Here is a 21,429-nt window from a genome sequence, read left to right as displayed (position 1 = left end):
AGCAGAACCCTGCTTATCCTGAGCCTGTCTTTCGCTGCTGCAAAATTTCTTGCATTTTTCGTGCATGGCCTCAGCCGATCTTCCTTGCTTCCGACATTATTCACCCTCGCCCATGACCACATTCCTGAGGCCACCAACCAGCCTTCGACCTGACCGCTAGTTGCTTGACTTTGCGCCGCCACTGATAGACCCAACTCGTCGCACTGTGTCCGTGCACTGACGCCCTGAAATCCTCCGCTCAGCTGCTCTGTACCTTGGTCGCGGGACTTCTGACGCCATCATTCAAGTACTCGGCTCCGAGTGAAGCAAATCCCGACAAACGGTGGCTGTCGCCTTTGTTGCTCGCTGGACCGGACCCCACGCCCTCGCCGAATTCGAAGAAATAAATTCGCCCGCGCCCTTCGTCGATCGCGTTCTTTCCCGGCCTCCGCTCAAGCAAGTGCCGCGATCGCATTGACCGAAGAAGTGAAGCGCCACGCCTGCTGAGACGGTCTAAATCCTGCACAAGACTCAACGCCTGGGTCGAGCGCCCTCTCCACTCAACGTCATCGGGTCGCGAATCCTCTCACTCTTCGGGGTCATTACTCGCACACTGGGACTAGTCAAACGGATCCTTGACCATATCTCAGCTGAGTAACGCCCGCACCAGAAATAGCCTCACTCCTGCGAGCTTATTTCCGTGCTATCCTGGCTCAATTGGTTGATAGCGACGAGGCACAGTCGTTCGACGTTTTCGACTTGGAAAACGCAACGCCGGAAAAAGCAAAGTTCAAAAAAGTAAAACACGGTGTGACCTCACTTCCCGCCAGACGGACCACCTGTGTCGCCCATCTAGAGGAGGCTTATACATTCCTTCTGAAGCACGGGAGCCCTTGCTGTCGGCTGAGAGCCGATTTACATCTGTGCGCAAAGACTTGCACGTCTTTTTTACTTTTCCCAGTTTAAAGCCCTCTTCCTCCTGCTTGACTGTCGCCTAAGCCCTCTCATTCTATTTAACCAAGCACCTTGGTACGCAAGAAAACCCGATCCTCCCTTCATTCATTCCATTTTCTGACACCCACTCTCCTCACTCAAAGTATCTTGGGCCGTAGGTGTTTTGACGACCAGCAGACCGCCAACGTGGCCATGGTTCTTTCCAAAAAATTTAAACCCAGAACAACCCATCATCCGACAACTTGACAAATGGCGAAGCCAAGGTCGTTGGAGCTCCCGGCTGGGGCCCAACTTGTCTACATCGCTGAAGGCGGCGCGAATATTATCTATCGGATTGTGTCGCCACCCAACTCTCGAATGGGTACTAAACTTGGCTCTTGTGTACCTTCCTCAAAGGATCATCAGACCGTGCCCGCGGAGTTCAAAGGAAAATTGCTCCGGCTCCGGAAGGACACGCCCGCCGGCGTATCGTACCAGGAAATCGCTCGGAATTTTGACAAGAACATCCGCCCTTTATTCAGACCAGAGGAATTGGTGGACCAAGAACTCATTTACCTACCGAAAGGCCTTGTCCAACGGTGCAATGAGCAGTTACGCGCTGCCGAGCTCACTGGAAATCGACCAAAACAGAGACGAGGCTTATTTCTTTCTGTCACGGAACCATTTGGCCTTCTAGTAACAGACATGACGCACCTTGGCAATCCTGGAGCAGATGTCGCCGAACTCAAGCCAAAATGGCTCTTGCAGTCGCCATCGGCTCCAAGTGGAGCCCGAAGATGTCGTACTTGCGCCCTACGGGATATGAAGAACCACGATTCCCGGCGGGTGGGCGCAATAGAGACACGATCGTTCTGCCCTTTAGATCTGGTATCGGACAAATTTGAACATGTGCTGCGAGCAACCAGGTTTGTAAAAGGACAGAAGGATCATATCCGGCTGGCAAGAGTACTTCATCGCAACAGTACGCTGCTAAAACTTCTGGCGCACCAGAGAAGCTTGAGAGATGTCGGGAACTACGGGCCCTCGCCATATTCTCGAGACAAATCATTGGCAATGACACTCCGAGACTGCACAATGTACATTAAGGTAGACAATACCCCAAGGGATGAAAGAGCGTGTTACTAACTGCATGTAGATACCCCGGAATGAAAGCGGCCGAGTTGAAATCCGACTGGGTGATCTAGATCTAAAGACTGCGGGCGGCGGCAAAGCACAGTATTGGTTAGATCTTGAGCATCGATTGATCACTGATGGCTGGTACGTGGGTGCCAGAGGCGACAGCCATCCATGTGAGTGCGCTCTGCAATGCTCACTGCCACAATCGCCTCCATCAATGTGAGACCTTCGGTTTTTTCTTCTCTTTGCGCCCTGCACTCGTTGTGGCAACAATCTAATGAGGACTACAGCTTATGTGCTGGAGTTGCTTTTAGTCTTCATGCTACGAAAGTTACTTGATCATGATAGATATGCACATCTACAGCTCGGCGTTCGTCTTCATCGTTGCTTTTTTTGGCCAACACCATATTTCGTCTGCGCATTACGTCCTCGGTTGGTGCTTTCGGTTGACGACGGGAGTTGAGAGCGCGTCGGGTTCGGGCTACACATTGGCTTCGGTTTTGTACGGAATACCCCATGTTCACTGCTATCTATACCCTCATCTTTCGGTTATTTTTTTCCGTTTCGCATTTGCATCATCCTTTTCATACTGGGAGGCTGGGTTGTTTAGTTTCTGCATCATGTTGGCGATCGATCCATGTCCAGGTACTGGCAGGTGAGGAGTAGATCTGTAACTGGGAACTTTGTTTAACTGTCACCATGAACTGAGCAAGCTCCTTTGCATCCGTTGATTTTCCACGGGTATTCCGTGTACATCGAGATAGTTGATAGCTTCCTAACCATGACAAATGGTGACAAACAGTTGACAAAGGGAGGAGGATTCCTCCAGAGTGCTGATCCCACAACATCGAAATATATTCGCGAGCTTTCCCTGATCACACGCCCGTCTACACCACTGCGCTTCGCATGGCGTTGCCACGTGTAGCTTCCCGGCGGTTCTCGCCGATGCCGTCCTTGCTATGTCGAGATAGTTTCCGGTGGAATCCCAGCATTTCAGCTGCCGTCCAGCCATTCTCCTCCACATCCTCCGCACGAACGTCAGGCGCCAGCGCGACCTCGAAAACCAAGACTCTCACCGAATTGGCCAAGGCTCTGCGTACCGTCTACCGGCTGGGCAAGAACAGCCCTGTCTCGGACTCTAGGATTGAGGAGCTCGTCAAAGCTGCTATCTTGAACGTTCCTAGCGCGTTCAACACCCAATCGACGCGGCTGCTCGTCCTGCTGCACCGCGAACATGAGCGCCTGTGGGAGATCGTCATTGGCGTCTTCCAAAATCTGGTCAAGACAGGTGTCATCTCGGAGGAAGACTGGGAGAAGCAAACTCTGCCGAAACTAGAGGGGTTCAAGGCTGGTGTTGGCACGGTAAGTCGCTCCCATGCGACTCACTCCTCGGTGTGCAGAGATCGCGAGAGCGCTAATCCATGTGCGTGCGTGGGTAGATCCTATTCTACGAAGACCGCGCGCGTATCCTGCCCTTTTCGGAGAAGTTCGCCCTCTACAAGGCCAATTCCAGCCCTGGGCGGAACACTCAAATGCCATGCATCAGTATTTCCGTGCGTTTGTCCCCCTCCCCTTCCCCCGATGTGCATGTTTCTTGCTTCTTGTTTTCTCCTTGGAAAGCTGATAATGTCTTAGTCTAGACTGGGCTCGAGTCTCTGGGCTTCGGTGCAAATCTGCAGCGTTACAACCCCCTCATTGATGAACCAGTTGCCAAACAGTGGATATCCCGAGTGACTGGAGGCTTCTTTCTCAGCTGGTATTTGGGAGTTCCGAGGGAGCGCCTGGTGAGAAGACCCAGAAGCCAATTGAGGAGCGCGTCAAAATCTACGAGAAGCAATAGATGCTGTTGCCTGGCGCCGTGAGCTTAGACAGACTGGTAGGCGTCGTTTTTTCTTGTTCCGAGGCCTTTTTGTCCATTTGAATGCATCATAGATGACCTGAGCACCTTCCTTGTGCAAATCACATCAACTGTTGCGCTTTCAGCCTTGGACTTCCCTCTGCTCACAAACCACCATAGATGCTCCTTCCTCGGCTCTGCAGATGGAACCAGCCGTCATATTTTACTCTTCTGGTCTCGCTGTCTTATTCCAAGTGTCCTCAGACGACTTCCCTAGGGTGCTCCCATTTATATCTTTCTTGTTTAACGGTTCATAATTATCTCTTATCATCATGATTCTTCCTTCGCTGCTCCCTCTGGCTTTCTTCTCCCTCGTCACCGCGACCCTCGTCCCTAATACTGAACTCTCAGCTTCGAACTCAGGCCTGATGGAGCAGAGGATGTATCCCTACGGCACCTATATCAACCACTGCGACGTACCTGGGACCGTTGCGCTCACCTTCGACGACGGACCCTATATTTACACTGAGGAACTACTCGACCTCCTCGATGCGTACGGCGCGAAGGCCACTTTCTTCATGAACGGCCACAACCTCGAGACTAACCACCGGCTCCTCCAGCGCATAGTTAATGAGGGTCACCAACTAGCGTCACACACGTAATTCACACTCCCCCCTTCTCTCCTAGAAAGGGAACCACTTTCGGCGCTGACTGGCTCGTTTTCTTACCCTCTAGATGGGGTCATCCCAACCTTCCCGTTCTCTCCCGCGATCAAATCATCCAACAAATGACTTTGCTCGAATCTGCCTTTGAAAGCATAGTCGGGGTTGTTCCCACCTATATGCGACCTCCGTACCTGTCAGTCAGCGATTACGTCCTCGGGGTCATGGCAGATCTTGGATACCACGTCATTGGTGCTAGTGTTGATACGAAAGACTATGAGAATGACCATCCAGATCTGATTGGACGCAGTGTGGAAAAGTTCAATCTTGAATTGGATCAGGGAGGAACGATCATATTGGCCCATGATATCCATGAGCAGACAGTGCATACTTTGACGCATATCATGTTGGATGAGATCGTTCAACGAGGTTTGCAACGTAAGTCCCTCTTTTGCCTTTTTGTTCCTGTCTCGACTTCTGGCGGCTTTGCTAATTGATCCATCAGCGACGACAATCGGGGAGTGTCTTGGCGACGACTCGTGGTATCGTTAGTCGGGTTTTTCTTTTGACCTATTATTAGCTTGTCGCTCGCTTGATTCCTACATAATGAATTCGCGGTTGGGTTCTCGTAATTCTGCTCAATCGCTGTAGGCTTCCTTGATATGGAGCATGAACTATCAGCATCTGCTGCTACGAGCATTGCCGTATAATTTCCCCCCACAAGCAGCAGACGGTAAACGGTAAGGAGTAAAGCTAGCCCTGGAGGACCGAATTCAAGAACGTAATGATATTAGGACTACTAGTAGTACCGAAGTATGATGCTCTTGGCATTCCAAAAGGTCCAATCATAGACTTTTCATGATATCATTTGGTTCTATCACACGCATACATTTTGGAAACTCCATCTTCACCCTCCTTATTAGACGCCGGGATGTATCTTGACGGTAGATTATTAAACATTTAGTCTTCGTCCCAGTTAGGGTTGGGGCCAGGAGGCTTCGGCCCACCAGCCTGCCGGGCAACGATGATCTGGTCGACACTGAGAACAGTCCGGGCAGCTTCACTGGCGAGACGGATAGCCCAGCCCTTGGAAGCGAGCAGGTCTAGAATACCTTCTTCCACGGCATCAAGGGTACCAGCCGAGGTAGACGCCTCGAGATCAACGCCAGTAGTCCAATAGGGCTTTTCCCCATCAACTTCCTCCTCCTCTTCCTCCTCCTCCTCCTCCTCCTCGTCATCTTCGGATGCATCGGCGCCCGCATGAGCGCGGTGGTGAGCGGTATAAAGGCGAGAGATAACCTCGGTTGCATCGAGCCCGGCGGATTCCGCAAGGGTGCGGGGGACGACCTCGAAGGCCTCGGCGTACTTCCGAATAGCGTATTGCGGAAGACCGGGTGTTCTATCTGCGAATGCGGTGATGCGCTCGACGAGTTGGGTCTCTGTGGCGCCGGCTCCGGGGACAAGGCGTGGGTCTTTGGTGATTGCCTTGACGGCGTTGACGCCGTCGTCGATGGCGCGCTCAACATCATCGAGGTGGTTCTGGGTGGCGCCGCGGAGGACGATCGTGGAAGTGCGTGTGATGGCTGTGGCGTCCTCCTGGCGGAACACGGTGACGCGGTCACCGCCAATCTCGGTGGTTTCGACAACGTCGACTGAGCCCATTTCGTCGGGCATGGGAGCACCTAGGCGGGCGAGAGGGGTGGCGCCAACAACGCGGCAGAGACGGCGGAGTTCGAACTTGGAGAGGATCTTCACCACGAGGATGTTGAAGCGGTTGAGGTAGTGGAGGGCCAAGTCGCCGACTGTGGCACCCGCAATGACGACGCGGAGACCGGAGTCGTAGAGTTCCTTGATAACGGTTTCGAGACGGTCTTCTTCGCCCTTGGTGAAGTCGAGCATTTCCTGGGCGTTCTTTAAGAGAACGGTACCCTTGGTTTCGGTCTGAGAGATGTCGATCGGGCAGCTAAAGACGCCGACCTTGGCCTTGCGAGCCTTCTTGATTGTACCCTCGGGTTCACGGCCAAACACCATTCCTTTGATCACACGAGATTGCTCCAGACCTCCTCCCATAATCTTAACGACGCGGACATTGTCGACGTTGAAGTTGACCGGGTTCTTAGGGAGGACTGCGAGAACGGCTTCTGCGACGAGGTCCGCCAGGAGGGCCTCTGTTCCAGATTGCTTGCTAGCGACGACGGTGCGGAGGGCTTTGCTGAGTTCGGTCTGGGATCGTAGTTCCTGCAAACGGTCTACCTCGAGGTCTAGTATCGCACATGTCAGTCAGACAATGGGGACGACGAGCTGTCATGGCACCCCTGAAACAACGGCTACTTACCCTCTAGTGTCTTAAGAGCGAAGTTCTGTGCCTTTTCGTATCCTTGGACGATATCACTCGTCTTCAGACCCATCCGTAGCAATTCCTCAGCCTTCTTCAGTAATTCACCTGCCAAAACGATAACCAGGTTGGTCCCATCGCCCATCTCCGCATCCTGCTGTTGACTCGCCATCACCAGCAACTTGGCAGCCGGATGGACCACATCCAGCTCGCGGAGAATTGTGGCGGCATCCGATGTGAGGATCATTTTTTGCAGGTGGTTGATGACAATCTTATTGCGGCCGTATGGGCCCAACGATGTCTGGACGGTCTGAGAGATAGCCTGGCAGGCTTCGATGTTGCGAATGACGGCACCGTCTTCGGCATCGTGGCTACATAGGATTTTTTCTCGTCAGCAGAAAACTCTTTTTGCTGTCTTATCTTTTCTCTACCGCCCCCTGGAAATGTCCTCCACATTGATACTGCGAGGAATCAACCGGGACAGGCCTGAGCGGGAACTCTTACCTTTGGTACCCAGGCTTGAAGAGACCCGCCTGGGAAGGTCCAGGTAAAGACAGTGACATGGTAGTGGTGAGTTCTCCCTCTCAGATTTTATATTCGCTGGACGAGGAGAAGTAAGATGAAGAGGTGAATTACCGCAACGATATCGTGGAGCTGCTGTTTGGGGATTTTTTGGAGCTTTGGTTCTGCGGCGGGTGTTTGTTTGGTTTGCACTCTGAGGGGCTGGAGCATTTCCTCTCTGGGAGACTCTGGGTATCCGTCAATGATTAGGTCGGAATTAGATCGGACCCTGAATCGGCTGGATTTCAAGCTCTACGGTTCGAAATGTTTTTTAGTAGGGGGGGCTCTCATTATCTATCCAAGATCTATATTACAGAGGTATGCGGTCGGGGGTCTGTATTGCACACGGTCCAACCTACCACCCAAAGTCATTGCGTGCCTGTCGGAACCCCGGCACTGTAAATTGAGCAGCGTCATCAGTCCGTACTTAGAAATCAACGGGGGTTTGAGGAATATAAGAAAAGAGCACTTACTATATGTCCCAACGGCAAAACAGCCGCTATCCTCATATGCTACCTGAGCTTTATCCAACCTAGAAATCAAATCAGCGACTGGGATTGTTGACGTCTCCTGGAATCATACCATCCCCGAATAGCCTCCATACGGTTGTAGCTCTGACAAGTAGTCAGCAGAACGTCCAAGTGCCTGTAACGTATAAGTCAATCACTTACAGATGGATGTGTGGACATAAATTGAGGAGGAGCCCCCTTTTCTGCCTTTTGCATGCGAGCCCAACTATACATAGATCAGCCACTTGTTTTGAGAATTATGGATGCAACACGACGTACAGTCCAACAGCCGCTTCGGGTTTGAAGCAAGCCTTCGACATCATCACTAGAAAGCATATTAGTAAGGTCGAGAAATACAATTCAAAAAAGCCATACTCAAGCCAATATTATCAGCTTCAGCCTATACGAAGTTAGTGGTCTTTCTCATACCCACTTGGATAGATAGAATTACCTCCTGTGTTCTAGAATTCGGTAAACCATACACCAGGTTTAGGAACAGGGACGGAATATGTCCAGAGATATCAAAGAGGAACGCGGCCACAAATATTATTCCCATTGTGACGATGCTGTTGCTCATGCGTTCCGCAGGATGACGAGCTACCACATGAGCAATCTCGTGGCCGAGGACTGCTGCTAGCCCATCCTCATCCTGGCAGATGGGTAGAATTCCAGTATAGACGAAGACTTTGCCACTGTTCAAGCTCGGTGTTAGCTTCAGGGCAGTAGCTAGCAACAGAGCAATCGGACCTACCCAGGAAGGACAAAAGCGTTCATCATACCATCATCCTTGATTACATGAACCTTCCAGTCGGCACCATCAATTGGCGCCTGAGGGATGAGGCGCTGGAGAACACGATTCACCATAATAGTCACTGGATGCGATTCCGGCAGTATATGGCCCCGACTTTGTTGCAATACCTCATGATAGCTCTGCAGCCCCATTTTGAGCTCCTGTTGGCGAGAAACACAGTTAAATCGCCGCCGCCCAGTCATCTGAAGATTCTGAGTTAGCAGAATTACTTATGGGATCATCAAATGCGCAGGGCATGTATATCCCCAGGATGACACTGTACATACCTCGACTGTTTCAGTATTATAGATATAGAACCCGCCGATTACTCCTCCAATTATGACAAAATGCCGGGGTTTCGCGGCTCTCACTAGACGCATCACGGGTGGCTCTCCTTTGGGACCATCAAACCGCCGATATCTATTATACCCATTGCTATAGTACCGTTGTCCGGAGCTTGCGAAGGGTTGTGGAGGAACGCTGCGGGGCGATTGTTTGAGGGCGCGTATGACGGATGTCGGACGCCTTGTTCTGTGTGTTCTCGTACACGGTATCGACGAGAATCGAGAGGTATACTGCGAAATGGGTGTGGTTGTTCGGATGCGAGCGATGGGGAGCACTGGAGTGGGAGGATGCGTATGGCGCGTGGCGGAGACGCGGAACGTCGGTGCTATCGGAAGACGGAACATTGTGGATGGATTCGCATTTTACGGAAAGGGGAAAAGGATAGATTGAGGTAAGTTAATCGGGATCCAAAGGAGGGTTATCGGAATGGAAACAGTCGAAGTGGAATCTCTGGAGGAGGGCGGAATTGTTGCTGGATGATCTTGGCATCGGGCCGGATTAGCGTACAACTCCGCTTACTCCACCATGTGGGGAAAATTCAACCGCTGAATTCTTGAGCAGATGAGAGAGGAGTCCCACCAACCACCTGCAGAAAATGTTTGGCGGAGACTTCATCGCTTTCTCTGTCCCGTGTCCTGTGCCGTCACACATTGAGCCCAGCAGTATGGGTCGGCGCTTATTCTTCAACGACAATTTGGCCTCCCCCTTTAGAAACGGACCCTCCAGCTCCATACGTTGTAAAAAATAGAATAATTAGCAGGTTTTCAGAGGATCCTCGCTGTCTCAAGTCGACCACGGCGGCTAGTTACTGGGAAAGCCAGCGTTAAACAATTTATAGAAACAGATTCGTGCGGGATCGGGCACCCTAGAATCAGAACTTGAGCGGCAAAGAGGAGCTTAGACGTTCCCGGTTGTATGATAACCTGCAGGTGCTTTTGATCAGATGGAAAACTCGAGAAGATAGGCCGACGCTTTGAGAAAATGAGCGGACAGAAATAAACAATGTGGATAGGACTGTATCTCAGTGGCATGCATTCAACTTGGGGGTGTGTGTTTCTGCATCGAGCATCCGGAGCCAGTCATTCACGTTAATTCTGGGGCCTCCAGACTCATGACTCGTCAAGGCTGTTGTTATTTTTTGACCGTCGACTGATGCCCTTTTACCTTCTGGATTTCTGGTTCTGATTTGGGCCTTCCAGATCCGTGATGGACAAGACCTCAGAACCAGGACTTGGACCGGTCAAATCCTCCTCAATGCGGTTAGTCGAGGATCCTTCCAAGGTTCCAAGCCAAACTTGCTCGTGACTCCAGAAGCTGTCTTCTTCAATCAATCCATATGGAGACAAAAAGTTGGGCAACCCCGCCCGCATCCGCTCAGTCTTTGATACAATTCCTATTGCTTGAGGCAGGCAAACAGGTCTGATGTTTGCGTGGTAAAGTCCCGCACTTTGAGCGCTTGTTCAACCAACTGAGGAGCAAAAGTCTGGGCTGTTGCACAAGTTTGGTTTGCTGAAAGGAGCTTGGACTTTCCTTCATGGTTGTGCTGATAGGCGTCCCTAACTGGCTGGTTTGGAGAAAGCGGCCAATTAGGTTCCTCTTGAATGCAGCCGTATTGAGCACTGATATTAATAGAGACAAATTGAGAGGATGAGGAACTAAATTCTGTGTGATGGAAGGGGCGGCACGGGTGACTTTGAGGCAACGAGTCCGTCCGCCCACTCTTGTGAAGTTGCTTGACGCCGGAATGGAGCTAATTCTAGCTAATTTTGAAGGGATTGAGCAGAATTGATATTAATAGCAGAAAGAGGGAATGGATCTAAGAATAAATCACCCGATGTTGGACAAGATAAGAGCAAAATCCTGGCGGTTAAATGTTGCTAATTAAGAGAGCGGGAGACCCGCCCGTGCAGGAAGCAGACTTACCAAGGCGAACAACTGACAAATTCCGACAGCTGCTCCAATGGCACTTGCAGGATGGGATCTTGGCTTACTGGCGCTAGTTTAGCTTGTTGCCTTCTGCACTTCATCACACATCTTCCCACTTTCATTCGACTAACCCCCCGCAAACCTTCTGCAAGTTCTCTCACAACATCACACCCTTCTGGGAGTCCCATTGGCTCATCCTTCACGATCCTCGCATCCTCGAGATTGTGCCGCTGGGCTTGCTGTCACCGCGATCCTTGCTCGTGTCTTCCCTCTCCCCTCCCCGCTCCTGGCTGCCGGCCCGTGGACCTCCAGACAGAGCACGTTCAGGTGCATTGCATTTTCCGATTCAGGTAAATTTTGATTATCATACCTGGCTTCAAAGTGGACTAATTCTATCCTTGCCATGTTCGACCTTGCTATTGGTTCTGGTATTATCAAGAGGAGTTTGTCACGCTGCCTCTGCCGCTGTCTTCGCCGTGAGTCTGTCAGCTCTCGATGCCCCCATGTCCCTCCGACGCAAAAGCGACGGCTCACATGTTAGTATTTCCAGGATGGTCCTCGTTCTGGGAAATATCGCGTCGTCGTTGAATGGTACCCAGAGGTGCTGGGCAGGGTTCTTCGACGTCTTGCCAGCAAGGTCGAGGAAACCCACCGTCGCACAATTCGTCGGATAGCTGGGACACTCGTTATTTGCCATACACCCATGGCCAATCAATTCTCCAGCAGCTCTCGTCGACCAGGGGCTGGCATCCAATCATCCTGGATGGAATCTTCATGATGCATACGCGCCGATATTGACGGCAGCCCAAAAGACGCCAAAATTATCCAAAATTAGCCTCTAAATGTTGGGACTAACAAACTCACCTGTTCTCTGGCCTCTCTTTGCGTTCCCTGTCCATGCATGATTCCCTCCCCTGCTCGACACTAACTTAGTAGCAGCGGGCGATCTCCAATCCCTCCCCCACCCAATCCCATCCTCCCTCTCCCACCACCGAAATTTCCTTTGCCTATCTGGAATCCAAAATAGAAACACCATGGAGTTGGGCTCGAGCTTTAAAGGTTCCTCGATCCCACGGTCGGGTTTCCCTTACGCTTCTCCGTTTCCTCAGCGTCGTCCCCAGTCGCCTCGTCCTTTGGCAACCGCGCCTTCCGCTCCCTTCCTCTACTTAATCACATAGCAAAGGCTGCTGGCCCAGCTTTGCACCCTAATATTAGCGCATCTTATACCTGGCAGCAACTCGCCCGTTCGTTACTGCCCGTCGAGTGGCCGTTGATTGATCCCCGTGTCTTTCGTACTTAAGGACCTCAATTAATCAGTCAAAATGCCAGCAGCATCAAGAAAGAAGGCTAGCACCGCCGCTACGAAGCGAGCGACCGAGTCTCAATCGTCCTCTGGGAGTGAGGGTCCTTCAAAACCTGAGGGTGCTACTAAGTCGCACAAGCGGTCTCGCTCAGGTGAGTTATTCCATATCCTGTCCTATTAACCCGCGATAGTTAACAGGCGACTTCCCTACAGGCTGTTTTACATGTCGTCTTCGTCGAAAGAAGTGTGATGAGAAACACCCATCTTGTGGGGCCTGCAGCAACCTTTGCGTGAAATGCGAATACAAACGACCAATTTGGTGGGGTAATGCGGAGCAAAGAAAGCTTCACAAGGAGCGTATCAAGAACAAAATTAAGCAAACGAAGATGAATGAACGAAATGGATCCTTAGCATTAGGTAAAGCTGCGACTCTTCTCGGTTGTTCCCCTTTCATCTAACTGGTTTGTCGCATTGAAGACCCTACCGCTCGCGCTCGAAGCATGGCCGCTACTTCGCCAACTTCTCCCGAATTTGAATATGGTCGTCCACTTCCTGAACCCTCCTATGATATGTTCGCCTCACACTTACCAACCCCTGCTATGAGTCAAACGATCTACGGCCAGCCATATCCTTATGAAGTAGACGTCAAAACTGAGCGGCAGACATTCGTCAACGATATCCAATTACGCCATGATTCAGTATCATCGACATTTAGTACCTTTGCTCCACCCCAGCTGAATGCGCCCCTTCCCACATTCCCTGGCGACGAGTGGTTCCATGAAGAGTACTTCCGCGCTCCGGCGCTTCCAGGGATCGATCCGGCTCTTTGTGACCAGACCATTGCAGAGCCGTATAGCATGCTGCAGAATATCCCTGTTAGCGATCATGACCGACCCCTTCTCGACCACTTCATTCATAATGTCTTACCCATGAGCTTCCCTGTTCTCGAGGCCCATCAACGCGGGCATCTGCGTGCACAGGAGATTCTGCAAGCTTTGGAAACCAATAGGTGCTATCTCCATTGCTGCCTAAGTGTCGCTGCGATCCACTTGAAAACAACCGAAGGAATCACCGGTGAGCAGATTGACCATGATATCATGAGGAATCGGTTCGAAGCGATTTCGCAGCTATGCCAGGCTCTCGGAGAAGACGGTGAACACCAAGAGATTCTGGATGCTACATTAGCTATGATTTTCTTCCACTCTTCTGTGGGGCCTGCTGACGACTATCTTCCGGACATTCCCTGGTTGGACCATTTCCAAGCAGCTGCGAATCTTGTGCAGCGGCTGGGCCTTACTGCCGCCGCCCCGAATCCCTTCGTTCTCCCTCCGTTTAGCATGACCCTGGCATCATGGATCGATATCCTCGGCTCGACAATGTACCAAAGGACACCCGAATTTGCTCACACCTACCGGTCGAAACATCTGGGTGGAGTTTCCCTAGGATTACGCGAGCTCATGGGCTGTGAAGACCGGGTGATGTATCTTATCTCGGAAATTGCTTGCTTGGACGCGTTGAAGGCGGATGGTAGAGTTGACGAGATGCAAGTCTGCTCGCATGTTTCGGCCCTTGGACGTCAGCTGGAGTTCACCGAGCCAGTCGACCAGCTCCTGGAGAGCCCCTTCTCCGCAACAACTGGCCTCGTCCGCCCCGAAATCCTCACAAAGAATATGACCTCAGTTTTCCGCATCGCAGCTCGGATCTACCTTTGTAGCCTTGTCCCCGGTTTCGAGCCGTCCCAACCCAGCAATATCAACCTCGTCCAGGCGCTGGCAAACACTCTCCAGTTCATCCCTTCAGGCCCTAACGGATTTGACCGCTCGCTCGTCTGGCCGTTATTTATGGCTGGCGTCTACTCCACTCCGAATAGCGAATTCCGGACAATCCTGGCTGACCGGGCTGCCGCCCTTGGTGAGCACGCCGAGCTCGGCAGCTTTGGCCGTATGTACCGGGTCTTGAGTGAAGTATGGCGAGTTGCCGATGAGCCTGTCGAGATCTGCAACAATCCGGAAGAGAGCAAGTCTTCATCCTCGCAACCGGCCAGCCCTGTCAAGGCTGAGCCTGTCAGCTCCCCTAACGAGGACCAGCTCAGCTGGCCGACGAAAGAAGCCAAGAAGCCCCACTGGCGGGATATCATGCAGCAGAACGGCTGGAATTACCTTCTTCTCTAAGCTCGACAAGTTCGACACAAAATTTTCATTTGCTTCTCGATGGGATTGCATCTCATAGCGTCGGGGGATCCCTTGATGGGATCTCGTACAAGCTGGCTTGTACCTGCGGCCTTCTTTTCGGAGACATTATGTTTCGAATCTTCGAATAATCTGCCATTCGTTATATACCCATTTCGTTTTGAATTCGTTGATAATTCACTGCAGGTCAGGGAAGCATTGCCTCGGAGCCTTCTGTCGAGGCGGCACTCCTCCTTTGGGGATAATTACTGGGACACGTTCGAATCATCTACCGGTCCACCGATGGACACGGGATCATGCGGTGTTACTGGGGTGAATTTCTTTCTTGGTGGTTTGTGGGCATTCACGGTTATGATACTAGTTCTGGTAACTGGACTTACGACCCAGCAGCTGAACTACTCTTTCTCTTTGATTTGGCGTTCTTTTGGATTGAACTGGCCTCGGTTGTCTGGATTACACCTTCCCTCCCACACTCGCTAGACTCCGTGTTTGTACCTACCTACCTATTCCTGTGGTATCAGAACGGCGAATGGAGTATTTATGGCTAGACTGGCTCGGCCTTCTATGGCACGAGCATCCCTTTAGTCGTCATGAATATCCGTGGCCCACACGGGCCGTCTCTATTTGCGCTCGGCGTTGGTTCTCTGCACATCTGCCCGACCAACTCGCGCCACCGTGAGTCTGCTGTTGGAGACAGACCCGCCCCCTGGGAGGATGGCGCCAACATCATGGCCAGAGCTCCGTGCTCATATCGTCCACTTTGCCATTAACGGGGACCCAACACTCAATCCTGGAACATTACTCCAGCCTCCTCGCTCGAGGCAAGGAGGCATCTTATTTGAGCAAAATAACCGTGGAAGATTCGTAGCTCAAGCGTTCGGACTCACGGGTCTTCTGATCCCGGGAAGACCGAGCCCACTGGACCACGTATATCCGAATTTGTTGACTCTTCCATCCTTTTTCTGCCTTTGGCGGCTTCCTGGTGCCTTACCTGAGTTTCGGGTCTTTTCGAAGACAAGCCGATTGAACTGATGAAGAACCCGGTCACTGTTTACGGCGGATACGGCTATGATGTCCTTACACTTAGCAGGCTGGGGAATAGAAATTGTCTAGGATACTATGTTGTCGATGACTGCCGCTCGTTCTTCGTAGGCTACTTGCACTCCTACCTAGTGGTGCTACTAGCAGGAGCTACTACTAGGAGGGTACAGTATCGGCCACGGATAACGAATGGCTTGATGATGGAGGGTAGCAGCGGAAACGGGAAAGCCTGCCGCCTCCATTAATGGAATCGTAGGATACCAATCCAATCTTCGCGGCTAGGCGACGGCAACGCGGGCGTAGTCAAAAGTGGCTGTCACGAATGACTTGGACTTACGCAACTGCTTCTTGGACGGAGACGCTCGCGTATGGTATGAGACGATTTGCGGCCTGTGGAGAATTATCAAGAAACAAAGGACACAGCTTACCACCCGCCTCCTTCATACGAAGGACTGTGTGCAACGAGAGGCAGCGCGGGCCGCCAATTATCTCGGGCACTAAAATAGTGACTCCCTGATTGCGTTGGTGTTGGTTAAAAGTTGGATTTCAATCATGTGTTTGAGAGACTGATTTGTGGTTGCACTCGCGGAGTCGCGAAGCGAGGCGTTGTCACCATGCGAGCACCGGGAGATTGCAACGTCCGCGAAATCCGAGAGGCCGATACATGCCGTACGATATTCTCTCCAGTAGGACTTGAATCTCTGTACCCAGTTGAGACGGGATCGCCCACCTTGGGATGTTGGAGCCACACAGAGGATTCGACATCGCTGGTGCTTGTTGGGTTGATGTGTGATCTGAGTGGTCTCACCAACTAGCCAAGAAACAGCAATACTTGAAGAATGGGGCTCGAGGGCGTTTAAGACGCAACCGCGTGTCCACATGGTACGGGCTGGGAGACGGGATGACGAAGTCGCATGGCGAACAGACGAAAGCTGAGGAAGAGTCCGCGAGACAGACATGCCTCGAACAGCGGTCGAGAGGAGCTGGCCAAGGAAACGGTCTGAGACGAGATGCAGGCAGAGGATGTGATAGGTGGGGGTGTCGAGGACAAGCTGCAAGACTGCGTTGCTCTGCCAGATGGTTTGTCGCATGGCATCGTTAGGGCAACTGCTTGCATCCAACATGCGCTGGAGCTGTTAATTCGTGGATTGCGAACCAGAAAAGTCAGATTGTAAGCGCCGGAGGAAAGTCGCAGCCGCCCGACCAATTTATGGAGGATAAGGGAGAATGGGCTCTGTTGTTGGGAAAGAACGAAGCAGCTTGACCAGCCCCAGCCGCCGGGCTAGAGAAAGTATGGAATTTAAGGATCCAACAGCAGCGTCAGAATGACGGTCGGGCGTTCTGGGTTCCAACAGAGGCTTTTGGAGAGCGGCTTCGCTGGTTTAAGAGGCCGTTTGCGGCAACAATTGAACTAGCAAGAGGGTCAGCACATGTTCGACGCTTGAGTGGCTGAAAGGGGCGAAAAGGATCAATTGTTACTCTTGTGTGATCGAGGAGGGGGGTTGAGGCTTGTTGGAAGGAGAAAAAGGAGAGAAATTGGCCTATGATGGGCTGTCTGGCTCCAAAGCGCACGACAATCTGCAGGATCAAGTTCCAAGCTTGTGGGCTCTGTTGGGGTGTCCAGGCGCTCAATCTCTGACAAGCGGGTCCCAGACTCCAAAGACCCTTGCTTCATCAAGATACAAAGAGTCCTGTCATCCCATTGAGATTATGTTCCCCAGGAGCGGATTCGCCTTCTCTTCACCTCATCTCTGTTCGCTGATGAGCAAAGGCTGTCACCGGGAAAGCAGAGAGACAACACCTCCTGACGCCTCAATTTGCAATTGTCACCCACTTCAAACAGTGTGTCTCCGACAATAGTCACTCGACGTCACTTCCTGCAGACTGGTGAGTCCCCCGATTTCCAATGGCGATGCAGAGGAGAAGGTCGATTGCTCAGTTGCGTCGGCCATAGCCGCGCACTCTCGAGCCAAAGGTGGTGGCGCTAGCCTGTTTTAATCAAGTTTAAGACACTGACATTGAATGCGCTGCACAGATCGGTAACCCCTCGTATTAGTACCGTTTTTAACGGCGTTACCGTACCGAAACGACTCTCGCAGCCCTCCAAGCGCCCACTGCTGCGAGGAGCTCTGCCTGCATCTGGAGATAAATAAATCGCCCTCCTCTTCCTCACCTTCGCGCCGCCCTCCCTCTCCCCTTCTCCCTCTTGACCAGCGGGAGACCTTTTGATACATCTTCCCCCTCTGCTCTCTCGTCTCTGCCCGTTCCTTTCGGGCCCTTCCATCTTGGTCCATCCCTCTATACTCTCTTTTTCACATACTTCCACGCCCACCTGCATACGTTCGGCTCGGACAACCTCGTTGACTGCATACCCTCGTTCCAAACCGCTGTCTCTGCTTGCCGAGCACTCGATCATATTGTTCAAGATGCCTTCCATCAAGCCAGTCCTCCCTCCTCTGAAAACCCCCAACAACATCGTATTTCCCTCCGAACTTCACGATCACTTGAGCGCTAGCTCAAGCCGGAATGAAGACAGCTCGTCCACTCCTATTACTCCTCCTGCCGCCTACACTGAGTTCTTGAAAGCATTCACACCCATCTTTTCAAGCCCATCAAGCGCCGAAGGGGTAGACTTCTCGAAATACAGGTTCGACAGGCCGAGCGCTTATACCCCGAGGTCTCAGCCTTCAAGTGCAACAAGCGGCTCCTTCAACTTCAATGAGCCCGCAAGGTCCGCTACGACCTCACTTCCGCCGCCAACTCCTCGCGCACCTCCTCATCCTCGAAGAGAGATCAGCAATTTGCGCCGGTTACGCATCCCTCCAGCGCTTAGATATTCGCCGACGTCAGCGGAGCCCCCAAGGAGCGCCATGAGCGCTCGCTCGCCATATACACCGACAGATTGGAGGCTACGCTACTATGATGCTCCACGGAGCGCAAACCCTCGAAGCTCTAGCTCAAATCACAAGATGACCGTACGACATGTGATCACACATACCATCACATACAAAACAACAGAGCTTGACGCTCCACCCAAGGGAAAGCGGAGGAAGCACAACCATGAACGCGATGAATCTAAGTAAACCTTTTTCTCTTCCTTTTTTTTCTCGGCTTCTTTCTAGTCTGGGTTCCAGGATTTTTTGGTCAGGAGTACTACGTTTGGCTTTGGTGTGTTGGAGTTCACTGGAACGCTGTGATTTTCAGGGCAATATCCTATCCTTTCATCTTTCATTTGTGAATATTTCACTCTCAGAGGTCAATAATAATTAGAAATATCGAATGCGCTGAGGCGCAACCTCCAACTATCTTTTTCGCAGAATAAACTTAATCAACCGAAGCTGACATCTGTCGGCCTTTTCTCAATCGTGACTGGGCCTCCTCGGCTTGGAGACCCAACTTTCTTCCATCTTCGTGGTCCCATAGCAGTGGTATCGGAGAGAGCGGATTCCCATCCGGCTCCTTCGGCCACCCCAAGTCCCGCAATCACATCAATTCAAGATTTACGGCGTCCAACAAGATAACCCCTCACACCTCCTTCCACGTGAAGGTCTGGCCGTGCCCACCCTATCGGAATCTCCGGTTGCCAGGTAGTACGTCAGTGCTGAACATGGTGAGCTGACGCAGGGGAAGTTCTTTCAACGTCTCAGTTTTTAGCTTCAAAATGGTGGTTGGTGCTCCTGACATTGGTGTGGCCCATCGCGAACAAAGAATAACAAAGAATCTATGTTCCGGGGATCTGGCACACATGGCGATTGGGTGTGATGAGGGAGATGCTCGTAGAAAGGCTGATGGAGACCTTGGAACTCGGATAATCTTAATCTGTGCGCCTTCAGATGGCAGGTGCGCGTTGGTGGCTCAAATTTAGGATTCATGCTACTTTTGGGTCCGGTCGCTTGAGCTGGACTGGGTTCTTTGTCTTGCTTGAGGAGACCCGATGTTTCTCTGACTTGTGATCTGTGCCCAAGGTTCTGTTGTTGGCCATCTATAGCGTAATTTACGAGGCAGAGTACCGTAATCCCAAAACCAACCCCCCCAAGAAAATAAACTTTCAGATCACCTTCCATCCTCCAACTTTCCTGTGTGCTGGAACCACTTCTCCGTCCCTTGAAGCCTGTCGGCGTCTCTCCCTTTTGCTCTCTTCGGCATAACCCGTTGTCTCCCCTCTTCCTTCTCTTCCCTCTTCGCTGATCATTCCCAATTATCACAGTCCAGGAAGCAACTATTCAGTCGGCTCCTGCAGCCAGGACCATCGTGGAGTGGGAACGCATCGATAACGAGCGCGTGATTGGCGGGCAAGACGCGCGCTGGAATCCAAGGAGACTGCAGTGTGTTTCAAGCATGAAGAATCGACTTCCTGAACCTGGTTGTTTCGTTCGCTTCTCCAGAATTTGCCCCTGCTATTTTAAAACGGGCTCGAGACATGGAGTGTGATTGATTCAGAGTGGTTTGAGATGGAGATGACGATGTGATAGGGGTGCGTAGGCTGTTTCAGCTTTTGGGATGTTATCTTCCAAAAATAAACTTTCACTGCGCCTGGTTCCCAGATGAGCTCCAGGAACCACACGAGTCCAACCATTGTAATGCCACTCACTTTCTGGTGACACTGAGTACCCGAATGACTGAAGAGAAACGGCCCCCTCCATCACCCTTCGCTCTGGAGTCGAGATCGACCAATGAGGAGGCCCAGCGGCGGAAATCCAGGGCAATGGGCATCGTGGCAGCTGCAGTTAAGCGCCGGCGCTAATCCGCATTTGGTCGCAGGGCCCGCTGGTGAGTTGATGGGCTTGATGAGGATCCCCTCTTTCTGCCTGTCTCTTGCTTTTGGGTCTTAAGGGCTGCTTTCTATTGGGTGCTAGCATTGGAGGGATGCGTGGGATTGACATCGTTGCCTGAGAACTGGGCGCGAGAGTGCCCCGGGTGTCGAATCGAATCAACCTTCTTCCACGGACCCTCACCAGGATTTTTTCAATGCGTACTTTTGAATACGTGCTTGTTATGCTGTTCGATTACTTCAGCTTGTCTCGACTCGCCACGCCGTCTTCTGTTGTGAGATATGTTGTGCGGAGGGGGAGGGGGGCGAATGTAGCCTGGGAACAGCCGCCGGGCTGAGACTTTTGGTCCTCCCAAGTGTGAAGGATTCCGCAAGGTTTCATGCAGACGCACCTCATCACACTTGTTCAACCCGTCTTTGACGCCGTGATCTCACACTCCTTTGCAGACCCCTGCAAGGTCTCCAAGATCGCCCACCAGCCAGAATGCCCGCTGCCCTCGGAAATCCATCTGGCATTGGTTTCCTGTGACGAATGCGCACCAAGTGACCATTGTCAGCTTCATGCAGTGTCTAACCTGTAATACATATTTCCTCCGAAGGTAACTTTCGCTTTCCTGCTTTCCCTGTTGGGGAATAAACAATGGGCCTGTGACCGGGAGTCTGTTCTCCTCACATAGTCAGTAGGATGTGTCGTAGTCTCTGCCTCGCACGGAACGGGGCCAAAGGGCACGGGCCCAGGATGGAACGATCTCCCCATGGCGTGGAGTATTCGCTCGCCAAAGCGGGACCGCAAGCCAAGTGACGAGGTTCTGCTGGCCTTCACGGCATTGAAGCTCCCGTGCATGCCATGCCGTGTGAGGCGCGTTGAAATGCAATTCTTGGTGGGTGGCGTCGTTCCATACGTCACTCTGCCAACGGAAGTGCCGGTTCACAATGGGAAACCTGAATGTGCGTCACGTCGGGAGTGCAAAATCGAAGATGACTGGGCCGATGAGTAGCGGGAAGCAAGAAATTCTCCAACCAATGGCGGAGCATGGCACGTCTCTGGCATCTTGAGGAGCTTGTGGATGTCTTTGCTTTGTTCTCTTGGACTGGCTGACCGGTGAGTCTG

At 52.0% G+C, this 21,429-nt stretch overlaps 9 protein-coding genes across 9 annotated transcripts; 7 read left to right on the top strand and 2 right to left on the bottom strand.

Moving 5' to 3' along the window:
• Nucleotides 1-784: 784 nt before the first annotated feature.
• Nucleotides 785-2,319, top strand: BJX67DRAFT_282864 (inositol-pentakisphosphate 2-kinase). The gene is made up of 3 exons (XM_071026690.1): nt 785-1,008; nt 1,077-2,019; nt 2,069-2,319. Exons 2-3 carry the CDS (start codon nt 1,183-1,185, stop codon nt 2,270-2,272), a joined length of 1,041 nt encoding a protein of 346 aa, XP_070889395.1. The 5' UTR covers nt 785-1,008; nt 1,077-1,182; the 3' UTR covers nt 2,273-2,319.
• BJX67DRAFT_345522 (uncharacterized protein) lies at nt 2,246-2,894 on the top strand. The gene is made up of 2 exons (XM_071028359.1): nt 2,246-2,268; nt 2,364-2,894. Exon 2 carries the CDS (start codon nt 2,391-2,393, stop codon nt 2,706-2,708), a length of 318 nt encoding a protein of 105 aa, XP_070889394.1. The 5' UTR covers nt 2,246-2,268; nt 2,364-2,390; the 3' UTR covers nt 2,709-2,894.
• On the top strand, nt 2,673-4,065 carry BJX67DRAFT_283042 (Nitroreductase-like protein). Its single transcript, XM_071026691.1, has 3 exons — nt 2,673-3,411; nt 3,489-3,602; nt 3,690-4,065. Exons 1-3 carry the CDS (start codon nt 2,956-2,958, stop codon nt 3,909-3,911), a joined length of 792 nt encoding a protein of 263 aa, XP_070889393.1. The 5' UTR covers nt 2,673-2,955; the 3' UTR covers nt 3,912-4,065.
• Nucleotides 4,002-5,288, top strand: BJX67DRAFT_283063 (chitin deacetylase). Its single transcript, XM_071026692.1, has 2 exons — nt 4,002-4,544; nt 4,622-5,288. The coding sequence occupies exons 1-2, from the start codon at nt 4,219-4,221 to the stop codon at nt 5,043-5,045; spliced, it is 750 nt and encodes a 249-aa protein (XP_070889392.1). The 5' UTR covers nt 4,002-4,218; the 3' UTR covers nt 5,046-5,288.
• A 32-nt stretch (nt 5,289-5,320) lies between these two features.
• Nucleotides 5,321-7,520, bottom strand: BJX67DRAFT_345515 (chaperonin-containing T-complex subunit CCT8). Its single transcript, XM_071028358.1, has 3 exons — nt 7,388-7,520; nt 6,884-7,254; nt 5,321-6,809 (listed from the first exon to the last, which is right to left on the bottom strand). The coding sequence occupies exons 1-3, from the start codon at nt 7,444-7,446 to the stop codon at nt 5,509-5,511; spliced, it is 1,731 nt and encodes a 576-aa protein (XP_070889391.1). The 5' UTR covers nt 7,447-7,520; the 3' UTR covers nt 5,321-5,508.
• A 74-nt stretch (nt 7,521-7,594) lies between these two features.
• BJX67DRAFT_282718 (M48 family metallopeptidase) lies at nt 7,595-9,642 on the bottom strand. Its single transcript, XM_071026687.1, has 9 exons — nt 9,031-9,642; nt 8,705-8,946; nt 8,405-8,645; nt 8,329-8,353; nt 8,233-8,278; nt 8,116-8,179; nt 8,027-8,058; nt 7,918-7,976; nt 7,595-7,840 (listed from the first exon to the last, which is right to left on the bottom strand). The coding sequence occupies exons 1-9, from the start codon at nt 9,430-9,432 to the stop codon at nt 7,800-7,802; spliced, it is 1,152 nt and encodes a 383-aa protein (XP_070889390.1). The 5' UTR covers nt 9,433-9,642; the 3' UTR covers nt 7,595-7,799.
• Nucleotides 9,643-12,012: 2,370 nt separating this feature from the next.
• BJX67DRAFT_282611 (Zn(II)2Cys6 transcription factor) lies at nt 12,013-14,645 on the top strand. Its single transcript, XM_071026686.1, has 3 exons — nt 12,013-12,469; nt 12,531-12,734; nt 12,795-14,645. Exons 1-3 carry the CDS (start codon nt 12,337-12,339, stop codon nt 14,486-14,488), a joined length of 2,031 nt encoding a protein of 676 aa, XP_070889389.1. The 5' UTR covers nt 12,013-12,336; the 3' UTR covers nt 14,489-14,645.
• On the top strand, nt 14,646-15,137 carry BJX67DRAFT_282555 (uncharacterized protein). The gene has a single exon (XM_071026684.1). It carries the CDS (start codon nt 14,803-14,805, stop codon nt 15,052-15,054), a length of 252 nt encoding a protein of 83 aa, XP_070889388.1. The 5' UTR covers nt 14,646-14,802; the 3' UTR covers nt 15,055-15,137.
• A 2,587-nt stretch (nt 15,138-17,724) lies between these two features.
• Nucleotides 17,725-18,853, top strand: BJX67DRAFT_282558 (uncharacterized protein). The gene has a single exon (XM_071026685.1). The coding sequence runs from the start codon at nt 17,974-17,976 to the stop codon at nt 18,628-18,630; it is 657 nt and encodes a 218-aa protein (XP_070889387.1). The 5' UTR covers nt 17,725-17,973; the 3' UTR covers nt 18,631-18,853.
• The last annotated feature ends 2,576 nt before the right edge of the window (nt 18,854-21,429 follow it).

The sequence above is a fragment of the Aspergillus lucknowensis genome (assembly GCF_044049455.1).
Source record: "Aspergillus lucknowensis strain CBS 449.75 chromosome Unknown BJX67scaffold_6, whole genome shotgun sequence".
NCBI classification, from domain to species: Eukaryota; Fungi; Ascomycota; class Eurotiomycetes; order Eurotiales; family Aspergillaceae; genus Aspergillus; species Aspergillus lucknowensis.
The sequence above is the reverse complement of the archived record's forward strand: the minus strand, read 5'-3'. Positions and strand labels throughout refer to the sequence as shown.

Bases quoted from the DNA above. Each gene is read 5' to 3' on its own strand.
- BJX67DRAFT_282864 (XM_071026690.1), top strand. From the start codon at position 1,183: ATGGCGAAGCCAAGGTCGTTGGAGCTCCCGGCTGGGGCCCAACTTGTC. The intron at 2,020-2,068 runs GTAGACAATACC...AACTGCATGTAG, and splicing joins ACTGCACAATGTACATTAAG to ATACCCCGGAATGAAAGCGG.
- BJX67DRAFT_345522 (XM_071028359.1), top strand. From the start codon at position 2,391: ATGATAGATATGCACATCTACAGCTCGGCGTTCGTCTTCATCGTTGCT.
- BJX67DRAFT_283042 (XM_071026691.1), top strand. From the start codon at position 2,956: ATGGCGTTGCCACGTGTAGCTTCCCGGCGGTTCTCGCCGATGCCGTCC. The intron at 3,412-3,488 runs GTAAGTCGCTCC...GTGCGTGGGTAG, and splicing joins TCAAGGCTGGTGTTGGCACG to ATCCTATTCTACGAAGACCG. The intron at 3,603-3,689 runs GTGCGTTTGTCC...GTCTTAGTCTAG, and splicing joins TGCCATGCATCAGTATTTCC to ACTGGGCTCGAGTCTCTGGG.
- BJX67DRAFT_283063 (XM_071026692.1), top strand. From the start codon at position 4,219: ATGATTCTTCCTTCGCTGCTCCCTCTGGCTTTCTTCTCCCTCGTCACC. The intron at 4,545-4,621 runs GTAATTCACACT...CTTACCCTCTAG, and splicing joins CACCAACTAGCGTCACACAC to ATGGGGTCATCCCAACCTTC.
- BJX67DRAFT_345515 (XM_071028358.1), bottom strand. From the start codon at position 7,446: ATGTCACTGTCTTTACCTGGACCTTCCCAGGCGGGTCTCTTCAAGCCT. The intron at 7,255-7,387 runs GTAAGAGTTCCC...AATCCTATGTAG, and splicing joins TTCAAGCCTGGGTACCAAAG to CCACGATGCCGAAGACGGTG. The intron at 6,810-6,883 runs GTAAGTAGCCGT...GTGCGATACTAG, and splicing joins CGCTCTTAAGACACTAGAGG to ACCTCGAGGTAGACCGTTTG.
- BJX67DRAFT_282718 (XM_071026687.1), bottom strand. From the start codon at position 9,432: ATGTTCCGTCTTCCGATAGCACCGACGTTCCGCGTCTCCGCCACGCGC. The intron at 8,947-9,030 runs GTATGTACAGTG...CAGAATCTTCAG, and splicing joins ATAATACTGAAACAGTCGAG to ATGACTGGGCGGCGGCGATT. The intron at 8,180-8,232 runs GTACGTCGTGTT...ATCTATGTATAG, and splicing joins CCCGAAGCGGCTGTTGGACT to TTGGGCTCGCATGCAAAAGG.
- BJX67DRAFT_282611 (XM_071026686.1), top strand. From the start codon at position 12,337: ATGCCAGCAGCATCAAGAAAGAAGGCTAGCACCGCCGCTACGAAGCGA. The intron at 12,470-12,530 runs GTGAGTTATTCC...ACTTCCCTACAG, and splicing joins GCACAAGCGGTCTCGCTCAG to GCTGTTTTACATGTCGTCTT. The intron at 12,735-12,794 runs GTAAAGCTGCGA...GTCGCATTGAAG, and splicing joins AAATGGATCCTTAGCATTAG to ACCCTACCGCTCGCGCTCGA.
- BJX67DRAFT_282555 (XM_071026684.1), top strand. From the start codon at position 14,803: ATGCGGTGTTACTGGGGTGAATTTCTTTCTTGGTGGTTTGTGGGCATT.
- BJX67DRAFT_282558 (XM_071026685.1), top strand. From the start codon at position 17,974: ATGCCTTCCATCAAGCCAGTCCTCCCTCCTCTGAAAACCCCCAACAAC.